At 36.8% G+C, this 15,572-nt stretch overlaps 1 protein-coding gene across 3 annotated transcripts in view; it reads left to right on the top strand.

The window, feature by feature from the left end:
- Positions 1-11,615, top strand: part of BZW2 (basic leucine zipper and W2 domains 2) — a 57,598-nt gene extending 45,983 nt beyond the window's left edge. For all 3 annotated transcript variants that reach the window (XM_081079171.1, XM_081079170.1, XM_081079172.1), the window contains exons 9-12: positions 1,659-1,805; positions 2,860-2,998; positions 9,645-9,767; positions 10,467-11,615. In XM_081079171.1, coding sequence (XP_080935297.1) covers positions 1,659-1,805; positions 2,860-2,998; positions 9,645-9,767; positions 10,467-10,495 — 438 coding nt within the window. In that variant the 3' untranslated portion in view covers positions 10,496-11,615. The remainder of the gene's footprint in view (positions 1-1,658; positions 1,806-2,859; positions 2,999-9,644; positions 9,768-10,466) is intronic.
- Positions 11,616-15,572: the final 3,957 nt, after the last annotated feature.

The following is a 15,572-nucleotide window of genomic DNA, read 5'->3' as shown; positions in this document are numbered from 1 at the left end:
CTATCAGTTTACCTCATTAAGTGGTTGGGGTCTTTTTTTTGTGGGTGTTTTTTTTCCATTTTGTGGCAGATTATATAACGTGGTTAAGCATTTGATTGTGCCTGAAATCTTGGATGTTTCACAAACTGGATGTTTTGTGTCACTGGATATGAATATGTATGGTTATTTCTTTGTTTAATTCGAAGGGAAAAAAGTTTGTGAATTCATAGCGTGGGGAAAGATCCATTGGACCAGTGGCTTGTTTAATCCCATTCACAGTAGCTGTGCACCCCATTTTGTAAATACTACATTTTTGTATAGCTATGTGTAAACATAGTTTATATAGGTGTAGTCCATATGGCTGTGACTATATTTTTTAAAAATTCATGCGTAGGCAAACCTCCCTATTTGAATGTAAAACACTTTTACATGATAACACAAAAATTAAATGAAGAGTCTTTTCCTTTTGCCACTTACTTCTAAGTCCCTAACCCTCACCACCCTGTGTGTTCTAAACCTTGCAAGGTACCCCAGGTGGCTTAAGACTAGAGAATTCCAGACTGATACTATCCAGCAGAGGGACGTGTTAGAGCACTAAATATTCCTAAATCTAATAGTATTAAGGTCATCGATATATTGAATAACATTTCTCTAAGCAAGGACTTGAACATGATTTTCCATGGGCAAAAAAGCAAAACCGAAAAAACCTGGTGATGATTTTAGTTGCAGAGATATCACCTGTCTTTGAAGCATTTCCTAGCCAGCTCTGGGACTGGAACTAACCGTAAGCCGTTCATTATGTTCCCAGAGCCTGCTGAACCCAATGCTGATACCTCTGCAACCCAGTTCAGCAAGAAAAAGGGCAATATATTTTCACTAAAAAAGGAAGGGTGGGGGGAAACATATTCCAAAGTAGTATATATACTTCAGATGTATTACAGTTTTTTATTACTTCTGAGGCTCTAACGTCTACTTGTGATTTTCTTTCAAAAGGAAAAATATTCTTCCAGACAAGTTTGATATACAATTAAGTAAGGCAGACCTATATTCCATACTGTGAAATTTGAGGATAAATTTGCATATTTAAACATATAATTTTAAGGGGAAAATTACCTGCAGGATATTGCTGCATTGATATGTATCATATAAAAATTGTCTTTACACTTTACAAATTATTTACAAATTACCTTTTCACTGAGATGGGGCATAAAGATCGTCAAAAGACATAATTAAAGAATGAATTGTGGAGAACAAGCCTGTATGAACTCAAGACATTATCCATCAAGCAGTTTGAAGTTGAGGGCCAGAGGTAAAAATTAACAGCTCTGTTACCTCTTTCCAACCCCAAGAAGTCAGACTGGCTCAAGTAAACTCGACTCTGCTGGACCCACAGGGTTTCTTAGAAACCCCAAGAAACAAACATTTTCTCTTATTTCCTATTATCTGGCAGCTCCTGGCCAGAGCTAAGCCTATTAATTTTTGGACTAAAAATAAATCTGCTTTGTGAAAAATAAAATCATTGTGTGTTTTGTCTCTCTTGGAATCTGAGACTATATACTGGGAAGGAAGGGACTAAGTCAAATATGTATCGGCCCCAAACCTTTTACTAACCAGGACAGTGAGAGGAGAAACTCTCCATGTGCCTGTTACTTTCTGACCCCTTTTCCCATGAAATTTAGGTGGTGCTCTATGTGAAAGAAGAAATGAAGAGGAATGATCTTCCAGAAACAGCAGTGATTGGACTTCTGTGGACCTGTATCATGAACGCTGTTGAATGGAACAAGAAGGAGGAGCTCGTGGCAGAGCAAGCCCTCAAGCACCTGAAGGTACAGGTCTTCACATGGGGGCATTGGGGCTGCAGGCCAACGGCAGCTCTTACCAGTATGGCAGCGGGCTTCCAACTGCAGTTCGCCCCAGCTCAGGCCAAACATATGTTTCCTAATTTCTTTCTTTCCAAACTTGCCACCACCTAAAATATTTCAGATGTAAGAGGCTCTGAAATATCTAAGGGTATGTTCTTACTAAAAACAATGTCAGAAAGTCCACAGATTAGTCATATATTCAGTAAAGTTAAAGAGAAGTATCATCTAACTCTTGGTTTTCTTTCTGTTCTCCATGACAGAAATTCTTAGTGAATATTTTTGTGTAAGCAAACTACAGATTGACATTAGAATTGGAAAAGTATCTGAGTGGTGGAAGAAATCAACTGATTGTATAAATTGTATGTTTTTGTTCATGAATGCATATATCTTTGCTGCTATGAATTGTCTTTTTCTCACAAAACGATGATAAGACAAGTGGAAGACTTAGATCCTGCCTTCAGAGTTTACACTTGGATTGGGAGGTCAAAGACGACCAAGTATAAACTAGGTTAGAATGCTAGAGACAACTTGGGGTTTATGAAAATAGAGCAGTGAGTAAACTGCAGGTTAAGTTGATCAGAGAAGCCTCCTCAGAGGGGTAAGCGTTAAACTGAGTAGCTCTGAGAGGAAACAATGGCTGTATGTCAGTGATTGGAAACCAAGGACATTTGGGGCAAAGGGAACAATAGGAACAAAACCATAAAGATGACCTGAGAGGGGGTCTTGATGTCTGGGGAAGGGGAAACTCACTCTTTGTCTTATTTTCACACTATCCAATAATAGACATCATATTAGTCAGAATTTCATATTTGGTCTTTTTTTAGTGGGTCCACTGAGAGAAATCTGGTAAGATGCTGGTATAAAAATATCATTTGGATTAGACACAATATAATAAGAATTTAATCCGAAAACTGAATGTTTTCTAAGCAAATCTCCAGAGTACTGTTGTGATTCAAGTGCTGCCAGTGCTGTATCTTCCACAAATGTTAACGGCTTCCCCCCCCCACTTCCCCTCTAGCAATATGCCCCCCTGCTGGCTGTGTTCAGCTCCCAAGGCCAGTCAGAGCTGATCCTCCTGCAGAAGGTTCAGGAATACTGTTACGACAACATCCATTTCATGAAAGCCTTTCAGAAGATTGTGGTTCTCTTTTATAAAGGTAACCGTCCACCTTGTTCCACCACCATGTTCCTATGTTTTTGTTGCCACACTTTGAGGGGTGAAGCAGAGGGTGACATGGGGATCACACTGATCTTTGCAAGTTTTAGTGAGGCTGCCTGATTATGTATAGAGTAAGTTAAAGTGCCATTTATGCCTGGACTCAGGAACCGGTCTGATGAGACCCTGGGTACTTCCCCTTGGCGGAACTTTCCAGAAAACGGGTGAGGAACTGGTTGTTGGGGGCGGGAAGGGAGTGGGGGGGAGGAGTTAGTGAAAAAGAATGTAATTACGCCAAGTAATTAGGTCTGGCGTTGCGTTGTAAGGATTAGCTCTAATAGCAATGATTAGCAGAATGGTACAGAAAGTTATGTTCATTCAGACCTTTTCAAGTGCCATAACGTTGATTTGAAAATCACTAAAATAATTGGCCTTTTTACTTTGTGCTTTAGTTATTTGTACCAGCCTCTCTATTTCCTTGGAAATGGCTATTTTTAGATTTTCACATTTACTGTCTTTCCATTGTATTTATTAGGATTAGGTAGCCATGCCAACGGGCACTGCCTTTAATACATGAACGCTATTAGGGTTTTCACTGATCTCAATCTCTATACCTACAGCATATAAAAAATAATCATGGACTATTCTTTGGTCTGGGTTTATGTAGTTTTATGAGGGAGGAAAAAGGAGCACTTGAGAAATGATACATGTTGAACATTATAAAATGCTTATTAGAAGTTACTACAATCTTAAATGGCCTAATATCAGAAAAACTGAAGTATAAATGAATACCAGCCAAATCTTTCTTTTCCTTTTGATGTGTTCTTAAATTTGCCTATTTTGAGTGATAATTTGGGTGCTGAGATTTAAAAATCTTATATTATTGATTAATAGCTGTTTTTAAAATGTGTAATAGCATTTCACAAAGTGTTTTCATCAGCTGTCCAGATTTTTCAAGTGCATGCATCTTGCCCACAAGAGTTTGGGTGACGTTTTACTTTCACAGCACTAAGGTATTCGACACACTCTTTATATCAATAGGAGGATGTGATGACTGCCAAGTCCCATCTGAAGTTCTGTAATTGGTGTTTTCCTCTGGCCGGATCCGAATTAGGTCCTCTTGGGTAGGGTCATGAGATAGGAATGTCCTAAAACTAGGGCTTAAATGATGTCCAAGATGACCCATGAGGACCAAATCTGAAGACCATATTGCCAACCCACCTATGGTACCCAGCAGACAACAAAGAGAAGCAGGGTCCCTTCACCCAATGGCCATGCTGTCTACACTGGTGATAGAGAGACCTGTGGGATAGGTTTCACATTTGCTTTGGGGGAGGGTGGGGTCAATGTTTTCCACTACAGAAAAGAAAACTGTCTATACACTAGTAGCCTAAGTACAGTTTCCTTTCTCGTCATTTAATAGCTAACCCAACCAGTGTCTCCTACCAAATCTTTTTTTAAACTGAGACATAGTTGTTTGAGCCTTATCTGAAGAATCGTCTTATTTCATTATTCTATTTAATTCACAAACAAATAAACAAATTACTTTTTCTTAGCAGTAATGGTATTTAGATTGCATGTTGTTAGTACATGCAGACCCAGGGAAAAACCTGGAGGCTGAAAATCTATCTCCGTAAGAGGTGGGCAGAGAAAAACAGAAGAAAGAGGCAGGCCTCTCCAATCTGTCAACTAACAGTTTATGAAGGGAAACTGAAATACCCTGTTGCCCTGAAAATAAGACCTAGCCGGGCAATCAGCTATAATGCATTTTTGGGGGCAAAAATTAATATAAGACCCAGTATTGTGACATTAGACCCGGCATTTTATATTATATTATATTGTATTAATTATATTATATTATAGACCCAGCCTTATATTATAGTAAAACTAGGTCTTATATTAATTTTTGCTCCATAAGACACATTAGAGCTGACTCCCCGGCTAGGTCTTATTTTTGGGGAAACAAAGTAGGAGACATATCTGTCAAAATGGATATTCTCTGTGCTACTTGGAAGGCACCAAAGGACGATACCTGGTAAGAGTACAGTCACAGGTACTCGTGCGTGGATGCTTCCAGGTACAGAAAATTACATGCTTGACTAGGTCAGAACAAGGGCCTGTTCCAGGAACCAGCACTTCGCAGGAGGTGGTGGGGAGAGGGGAAAGGGCTGATTTTTTGTCAGAATGAATGTTGGTTACAATCCGACAGTCTCTAAGGAGGGTTTGTGGTAAGCAACTCCATTCTGGCCCGGGTCCATCTCACAGGATAGCCAGTGGTCACTCATGGAACAGTCTCTCCTCCACAACATGAACCATTCAAGTCCTTCTTCAGATTTCTCATTTTAACCATTGATGCCAACATCCTTCCCCATTATATTTACAAAAACTACTGACAGCTAGCAAAACTGGCAGCTTTGAGTTACTTCCTACGTGTCAGTCCCAAATGCTAAGGAACAGTGATTCGATAAAATAATCAAGTAGTTAAAAGAAGAAGCCGTAGCTCTTCCTTAGGCCATTGATTAACTCGGCGATGAGCTTTTAGGTCATCTAAAGTTAGTAAGGTCTGTGGCAAGTATGAGTAAGCCCAAGGGCAACATCACTTTTATTCTGGCTTAGTTAGTTTCGGAAATGATATCAGGAAACTTTTTTTTTTTAATGAAAACCTAAATTGCATGATTGTCCACAAAATTATACAGATAGCCTATTTTTCTGAATGAAATAATTATGTTTTCTCCTAAGAACTTGAAACCCCAGAGTAATGATTTTTTTCCATACCACTATTAAGAGGTTTATTGTGTTTACCTTCTTAGCGTTTCTGAATAGTTGTTTTTACTCTGACCCTATTTCATCCAACAAACACTTGTGCCCCAGGAGGCCTCTATTTTATTTGTTTTGTATAAGAATGTGGATGTTTCTGTTACATATTGTATATGTCTAGAAAGCTCAATGAACTATGTGTATGACAACACTCCTTTCCCAACTCTAATGTGATGCGAACCACCTGGAGAGCTGGTTAAAGCACAGATCTCCAAGGGCTCTGACTCAGTAGGTACAGGATTGGACCCAAGAATTTGCCAGTGATACTGTGACTCTTGGTCTAGGACCACTGTCTAAAGGGTATTTAATGTCAGGAGTGATAAATTCCATAAACTATAGTAACATGTACAAGATTCTACTTATCATTAATTTCACATATACATATACATTTTACAAATATCAAATTGTGTCCTGTTTGCTTCTTTTATCTAGTGATGTGAGTTCCTTTTATTTATTGTAAGGAACATTTTTGCTTTAATACAGGTTTTAAGAAAACCTTTCTCTATTTCCATTTTAATCTCTCTCTCTCATTACACACACACACACACACACACACACACACACACACGCGCGCTTTCCCCATATTTCTGGAACATGAGGACAACAGAAAAATGGGGATGTGATTAACCATGTCCCCTTTGACAAGCCTAGTTACTTAAATAAAGCCATTATTGAAAGATTTTAAAATATTTAAATAGCGGAATAAAGTCAGTAAGGAAAAATAGTAAATTCATTATTAATTTTCAAACATTACGTAATTCACTATTAAAAATAATTTCCCTTCCTTCCTTCCTGAAGCTAAGTACCATATTCTCAGCATGTAGGTCTGAAAAACATAAAATTACATTCTCAAGCACTTTTAGTATCTCTATCATGGGTTTTATTGTTTGCAGGAATTTCTTAGATTTAATCCTGTCCCTCATGCAATTTTTTCCTAAAGTAAGTTTCTTATTCTCATTCTAATAAAAGGTTTCTGGGCTTCTCACCATATAGTCACAGCATTCTTGAAATAAATTATTTTTGAGTTTGTCCCTTTGTGACATCTGTAATAAAAAAAGTACTGAATTTCCTACGTTCCAAGTGACGTAGTTTTCAATTAAATATCTAAATAACTAATGTTATCTAAAGCTTTACAATTCTCAGACCACTGTTGCAATGTTGTCTCTTTGATCCTCACGAAAACCTAAATTTTAAATTATAACTCTACCGATTGAGAAATACTTAGTTTTCCTCAAGTGAATGAATTTGTCCACTGTACATTGGTTGAATGCATACTAGATGACAGTTTTTCTGTTAAATGCTGGAAATTAAATGAACAAAACAGTCCTTGACTGCCTGAATTTCAGAGTGGGGAAGAAAACCAAGAATTACAGTCACATGTCAATTGCTAAAATAAGGTTCATACAGAGCGATGAGCAGTGGTGGGAGGACAGTGAAAGGGCCTCTAACTCATAGTTGATATATTTTAATCTGAGGGAATTCTGTGTGCAATTGGAATATGTCTTTCTTAGTACTTTTACTGATATATATTCTTAGTTGGCATTTCTGAGAGATCCTAACAAACACTTTGTAGTCTCCACATTTTAAATAACTCTTTTCATTTTTCCTTAGAGGAAAAAAATTTCTCCCTCTTTTTCATCCCTCAAAAAGGTTTCCTTCCTTTTGAAATTAGACTTTTCTCTAAACAAAAGTTGAATTCTCAAACTTTTTGATGTTCATACTTTGCCTCATAAGTTGCCCTGTGTGGTTGCTTCTGTCCCTTCTTTATTATTTATTCCAAAATACTAGAAATGTGGTCTTGCAAGTATTTATTACTAAATTAGGTTCTTCTAAGAACTCAACGTTGCACAGTCTGTCTAATTTTCAGTGGACCATGCATCTGGTAAGGTTTACTTACAATTTAGTGTCCTTTTCATAAGAACTGTCATTGACGAGTGTTTTAGTAGTTGTCAAGGCCTCTTTCAGCCTCTAGGGGGCAGTAAAACACAGGAATGAGCTCTGAACCTTGTGAAGGAAACACCCAAATACTGTCACTAAACTGCAGTCTAGGTCAGCTTTCCAACATGTATGTTGTATTATATGCAATTCATTAAGGTGAGGAGAAAAATAGAATGCCCCTTAACATGTTTGCCACAGTTTTAATTCCATTTTTTGTTTTATGACAATAATAGCTCTGTGGAACATACATATAATTTATAAACGAAAAGAAATACATATGTTGGGTGTACATACTCAGAAGTGTCTAATAGGAGAGTAATTGGGAAATTACTGATTTAAATCACAAGCATTTTAAAGATCTCGTAAAGACAACTTTTATAAAAAAGGCTTTTAAATCCCATGTTTAAGCTGATTAGTGTTCTCTGAAAAAATCTCTGCAGTCTTGCACAATAACAAGTCATTTCCTCCTTAGGGTGTAAACTGCCTGCTCCTCACCTCTGTAAAAACTAGGCTTGGAGGGCAGGTGGGTGGTAAAGTTCTTTTGAGAAAGTTCTTTCATCATTGTGAGTGGAGAATGTGGAGCTGGGAACAGAAGAAGCTGAAAGCCTAGAAGCTAAGGGTAATTCTGCAGGACTCCTAATTAAATTTATGCCCAGTCCTCATAAATAAATAAATCCAGACTTCCTCCTTTCTTTCCAAAATGTAGTATATTTAATGATAAAAATAAGCAAGTGAAAGCCGTATATTTTCTAAAACCAATTCTGTGCATTTTTAGCCAATTCAATCACTTCCGTTGAATCCAGAACCAATTATTATTTTTTTTTAAAAAAAAGACCCAAGGTTTTATTATGAAAAGGTCAGTGGTGTTTTAAATGAAAACCATCAAATCATTTCTCTCATTTTCATGAGTTAAAATTGTATTTTAACTGCAAATACATCAGTAGAGTGATTTATCAGCATTTGTAATGCATTGGGCAGGCATTGGGGACAATAATAAATCCTTTTCATTGGTTTTGCACCTCATGTCCCACTCAAAAGTCCCAAAAGACAACCTATTATTTTCAGATTCCCCTTCCTATTCTTAACATTAAATAGTCTAATAGTAACTCAATGGTACCAAGGCATATTTGTGGAATTTAGAGTTTTAGGTAATCAATAGTTAATAGATAATACTTTTTGTTAGAAACCCATAGGAAATCTATCTAACATATCTCTGTTTTTCTCTTAATGGAGTACAAGGAAAACATTTGTCTTGTGATTTGGAATATGATGCTATAGGAAAATAAGTTAGTGATTTAGCGATAAAATGTAGAACTTTGGGTTATGTGTGTATTGGTTCCATGATATACCCAGGAAGCTCATCTTTACATCTTTTTGTTACTATCTTTGCATCCTATCTACATTTTTTTTCATTTGCCCTTCCTTTCTCTTAAAATAGTAAATTCCTTTAAAAGTCCAGTCACTTGAGGTTGCAGCTTAATCAAAATGTGTTTGAAGTTGGCAGGACACAGAGTGTTCTGAAATGCTGGAATTGCTGATTCATTTGCAAAATTACAAAATAACCCAGTTTCCTACTGGAAAATTAGGACTATAAGAGGTTTCCAAGTCCCAGTGTGACTTGTATATACTTTTGCATTATATTGTGCCTAATGAGATGTGTATCATCATCATCGTCGTCGCTATTTACTGTGCTAACTGCTAAAATATGCCGCTGCTCTGTATGGAAATGAGCTTGGGTTTTATCTTCTGATAAGTCTCAGGTATAGATTTCTTTTATAAAAGAGCTTTTAATGTTAAAAGCGATTGCTTTCTATTAAACTATAAGACATTAAAGTTGCTTTAAAACATCACATTATTGTAGTAACTTTGAAATCTTTGATTTGAAATTGCAGCTGACGTGCTGAGTGAAGAAGCAATATTGAAATGGTACAAAGAAGCACACGTGGCCAAAGGCAAAAGTGTTTTTCTTGACCAGATGAAGAAATTTGTTGAGTGGTTACATAACGCAGAAGAAGGTACGATTCCATTTAACAATGTTAGTGGGTATTTAGTAAATACTTTCTCATTATAACTCAAGATATCTATGTCTTCTTTCTTGCTTTCCTAAAACTAAAGGTCTTGAACTATCTTCCATACCAAATATTTTGCCTACAGCTTAGCCTTCCTTTCTGAAATCAAGGCAATGAAAATTTCTACATGGCAAAAAAACAAAACAAAACCCTCTTAAATTACCCACCCTACTGGAGAACAAAGAGGAAAAAATAATCTGAAAAGAAGCAGATCTGAAAAGAAAAGAAAACAATACATTTGCCTTAATCACACATCGGATTATGTAGATTTTTGTAAGCCTTTACCAGTGACTGATATTTAAAATGTCAACACAAAGTAGAAGAACAATAATAGATGAGAGTGAATGCAACTACGAATGAAGTTTATTTTAAGGTGATTCAAAGAATAAAAGTAGTTATATTTCCTATTTAATAAAATTAATGAGGATGTTGCATTTTTAGTAAGGCAAAGTTCACTTAAAAGCAAAGGGAGCAAAAGTTTGCTATCTACCCTCATATGTAACTATCTTACCTAAATGGATGCCTAGAATAGAAATGTCTTTTGGGGACATAGCAGGGGTAAGGAGTGGATTAGAAACTCTTTTCATGACCTTATTTAAAGGAAAAAATAACAGCAATAAAAATCCTGACTTTCTTCTCTCCTAGAATCTGAATCAGAAGGGGAGGAAAATTAGATGACTCGAGAAGCACAATACCTAAGTCACACAACACTTTGATTGGGAATGCTGAAGAAGAGAAACTTGGCTTCCGTTTTCACAAAGGAAAAAAAATAGGATAGGTTTCCCTTGTGCAGAGGGGAAAAGTGGTTTTTGTTTTTGTTTTGTTTTTAAATGGAGCCCTGAGGCATCAGCTATTAGACTTGGGACTCTACCTCTCACTCACTATATGCTAACTTAAAGCCATTCAACAAGGAGTCAAGTAGGAATCTGAAATTAAATATTCAACAGACTCCTCTTTTTTAGCTGTATTTTTCAGGTACTGTGTGGTGAACGCCCCACTGGTGTCTGTAACAGGGCCACTTTGGTAGGTGTGTTTCTGCTCGTGTATGTGATCTGACAAACCAGTTTTTTTTAAAAAATAAATGGCTTTATAATAATCTGGGCCTATACTCTCAGAGCTTTTATTTCTTTACTGTACATGACTACTTACACAGATGACATTTCCGTGTGCTGCTCTACTTTTTTCTCCCCATCCAAAATTTTGAAAAGTTACATTTTTTGTCGTCTATGAAAACAATACTGTTCCTTTAAGCATCAGAAATAATAAATTTCAGTTATCATCATAGAGTGAAATAGAAATTGACCCAAAATTACATATGAATTAGCTCTAATACCATGAAGTGATGTTATTAATAATAATTATTAGCTATGTAAATGTGTAGTTCCATACTTCTCTTGTTTTTCTCCACTCTATTTCCTAGAGAAGAGCTAAAATATTTATATATGTAAATAGATCTTTCTTTATATTTATAACTAAGTGATTTTGTTTTTTAAATTATCCTATTTGCAACAGTAGCAATGTGAAGCATCTTACTGTGTGGAAAGCTCATAGTTTTATTACAGAACTCTTAACTCTTGAAAAACTTAAGGATCGCTGATAGGGCAGTGGTAGTCGCCAAGACAAACATGATCTAAGTAAGAGTTGAAACAAAAAGAGGAAACATTGGAAACTGTTCACTGAGGTAAGATGTTTTCTAGTTTTCTATTTGTCTTCAGAAGAAAAAAGAATTTTTTCCCTATGAATGATTTGTCTGCATACCTAAGTCTTTAACATGATGGAGTCCTTCCATTTTTCAAATACTAAGTCTTTGATGAATGCCTTTTTTCCCATGCAGTGAGAGCACTGTCAAGTTCTCTGCCCCAACAATTGACAGAGGAATATCAATTTAAATAGATACCGTGTTTCCCCGAAAATAAGACCTAGCCAGACAATCAGCTCTAATGAGTCTTTTATATTATATAAGACCTGGTCTTATCGTAAAATAAAACCGGATCCTATATTAATTTTTTCTCCAAAATACGCATTAGAGCTGATTGTCTGGCTAGGTTTTATTTTCTGGGAAACACAGTATTTTTAAAAAATTATAGGTGTGAATGTCAGTTTCATTACACAGAACATAAGGACAGACAACTGTGACCAAGAATGATTGGAAGTCATAGAATAAATAATTTTATGGGACCTTAAACTATTTAGCATACACCTGGATGTACTTATACAGAAGGTGCCAAAAAAAATACACATTTTAAGAAAGGAAAAGAACTATTAAAATTGTAATACTCAATATATACTGATAACAAAAGATGAATACAAGTCACGTTTTACTTCCGCAATTACAAAAAGTGCTCAAAGTGGTTACCATCAGCGTCCAGACACTTCTGATTACAGTAAACTACTGCTTGAGCAACATTGACCAAAGTGTCCACTTGTATACATATTTTTTGGCCCCGCCAGTATATTCTTTCCCAGAATGGATCTACTGTGGAATGCTCCTTTTTCATACCAGTTTTCCTTTCCAGTTCACCCTTTCACAATTGCCCTTCTCCTGTCTTATAAAAGAAAGTATTAACTCATTCATCCCAATATGGTACACTGTCCTGGAGGTGAAAACCATATGGTACTAAACAAAGGGGTGCCTCTAGAATGCATTGCTTTTATAGACTAGTCCCTTTAGAGTAAAGCAGGAAACTGAAAGGAGAGGTGTCTGATTTCTTCCAGCAAGTCTTCAAAGCAAGTCTCCATTATCTATCTACCCTGCCACCCATCTTAATAATCAGAATTATGAAGTTAAGTGGTAGTCACATCAAAGAGTGCATATTAATGTATTTGTTTGAATTGAAAATTTATAATTTAAAAATAAATTTGACCAACTAATTGGGCAAGTGCTGACTGCCAATGATGATATATGGTAGACATATTCCATAAATTAAATAAATTAAATCTGCATTTCTAGTATTTTGACAAAATATTTTTAAAGATAAAATATTGAAAACTACATTCAATTTATGATAAAAATTTGACATCAACTTGTATGTTTTATATTTTTATATTTTACATGCCAATATGTAAGAGAGTTTTCATTTTTCCTCATTTTAGGGGATGAGTAAAATGTGTACAGGTCACTGCATTAGAGGATATTTGACTTTGCCCCACTATTTGTAAGGTGACCACCCAGACCTAGAAAAGCATATAGTGGTGCAAGGTTTTAGAGTTAGTTACCAAGATGGAACTAAATTTCCCATCTAATTCCATAATCTGCTGTCAAAAGAATTTATGATGAGAATCTTAAGTTTCTACAGCTTAAGCAAAAGGGTTTTTAAAACTAGCACTTCTGTTGAATAAACATCTGGAAAATCTATTTTCTAATCTATAAACTATAGCAATTATAGAATACTAACTATTGAGCATTTTCTAACACAGACCTTTTTTTCCCCAAACAGAACTTGAGATAGTGATCTCAAGAAAAGCAAGCTTGGGGAGAGGGAGAGGGCTCAAACAGCAAGGACTTCATGAATCCTCAAACCAAAACGTACTCTGAAAGACAAGTTTCTCTGTTTCCTTTTTAAAAATAAAACCTGTCCCAATTATAAAAGTAGTTACATTAGTTATCTATTGCTGCATAACAGACCATCCTCAAACTTAGTCGCTTTAAACAATTAACATTAAGTCACAGTTTCTGTAAATCTGTAATCCAGGAGCAGCTTAGCGAAGGGGGTTTATTTAGCTCAGAGCCTCTTGTGAGGTTGCAGTCAAGCTGTGTGTTGGCTGGGAATGCAGTCATCTGAAGGCTGTAGGATCTCCATGCTAACAGTGGTGATTGGTAGGCCTGTTTCTTCATGACTTTTAGCAATAATTTTTCGATATCAATAACTATTCTTTGAAAACACGATTTTAAAATATATTTAATTGTCCTTGGTACTGGTGGGGCATCATCTTTACTACTCTTGTTCAATATAAGGTATTTTATAACTTTTTGCTTTTAAAAATAGCCACTTAAGATAGTCTTACCTCAATCATTGTTCATCTGTGGTTATTGAGGGGAAAAAATAGAAATGGAATTTGGACCCAAGGACTTGAATATTTTTAATGTGGTCTGATGTTCTGAATAAGACAGTGTGGTCTTACGTTCTGAATTTGCATTTATGCATTTGAATGCAGCTGGTTCAAGGCAATATCGTTTCAATAAGAAATTTAAAAATCACCTGTTAACCTCTAAACACATGAAGAAATTTCTGGAATTCAGCAGATCTGATTTGTATAATTGTAGGGGCGAGGAAAATTAGACTATTTCATTTTCAAGCCAAGAACACCAACAGTCTAGAGACGTGTCAGGTCTTGTACGGCTGTAGAATCATCTGGTTTGAGCCAATGTGGCGTTTCTAGCTCTGCTGATTCAGTGTCTAACTTCACCTTCTCTGATAAAATGAAGATAGTTCTTCCCACTTTCTCTGCTTTTGAAAAATGGTCGGCTTCAAGTTCCCTCTCGATAGAGGCCTCTCCCCTGCCATGGCCCTCCACTTGTGGAATAAATAGATGGGAGTAAAACTCTTTCTTCCATGCAAAACACCTTTTTAGAGCTAGTCTTGACATATTTAAAATATTTACACCTGGTTTTATGTATGTGTGTTTTCACTATTTATTGATACGGAATACAAAAATGCAGTCTGTGGCTTGAATAAAAACAACACATGTATCAGCAGCACTCAAATGAAGGCAGTGAACATTAGCAGAGTCACAGAAGTCCCCTTATGCCACTTCCCAACCTCTGCCACCTAAAGGTAAATCATTATCCTGAGTTCTAACAGCATAGATTCACTTTGCCTGTGTTTGAAACGAATACAGTAGTTTGTTTCTGCCTTCTTTTACTCAACTTTGCTTCACCTCCTTTTGTTCTTTGTGTTTGGTTCCTTTCTGGTATGTGATTAAGTAGACACAGTTGATCTACCAACCATAATACCCGGCTCTTTCAAGAACACATGAAACACGAGAACATTATTTTTTTAATGGGCCAAAATGTTGCGCTATTCTCTTTGGGCACAGAGAATAATTCCTAGGTACATATCTGTTTTTCAGAGATAGTGTCGTGCGGGACAGCCTGTGGGGTCTTGGCTCCCGCTCCCCACATAAGAACACAGGATATGGTGAGACCAAGAAGGAACACCCACGGAGCCATAGGTGGGGAATACCACTATATTCTCGCTGGCGGCTGGGTTGGAGAAACAGGAAGCAGGAGCCACACTGTTCGCAACCTGCTGTCCACTTCTCTGCAATCTGCAACCCGCACTCCGCCGTGCTAACTGCAATCCGTGCTTGCCAGCCCAGCCACCATTTTCTTGCTAGCGTAGCCACGGCAGTTATATTAGTGGCCAATGGCTCACTGGTTACAGCTGACGGCCAACTAGTCACAGCTGATGGCCATCCAATCACAGTTGATGGCCATTTACTACCTGAGCCTGCACCTTTCTATGTGAGGCCGAGAGCCTGGAAACTGCTTTCTGGGGCTCTGTCCCCACGGATAGTTTTGGAACACATGCGTTTCCTGAAAATACTCATTACAAAAAAGAAAATCATTCCCTGCCTTCTCTTTTATATGGGCAACACAGATATTTTTTAATTAAATCATAAATCACTGTGGCTTCAATTGTGTGTACTTTCTCCCACATTTTGCTTTAGTAGCTGTGTAGGCAGAGTAGTAGAGAGATGCACTTGTAATTGGTTGGCTTGAGCTTGGAGACACCAATCTGCCGCTAATTA

This window comes from Rhinolophus hipposideros (genome assembly GCF_964194185.1).
Source record: "Rhinolophus hipposideros genome assembly, chromosome: 18".
Taxonomy (NCBI): domain Eukaryota; kingdom Metazoa; phylum Chordata; class Mammalia; order Chiroptera; family Rhinolophidae; genus Rhinolophus; species Rhinolophus hipposideros.
The sequence above is the reverse complement of the archived record's forward strand: the minus strand, read 5'-3'. Positions and strand labels throughout refer to the sequence as shown.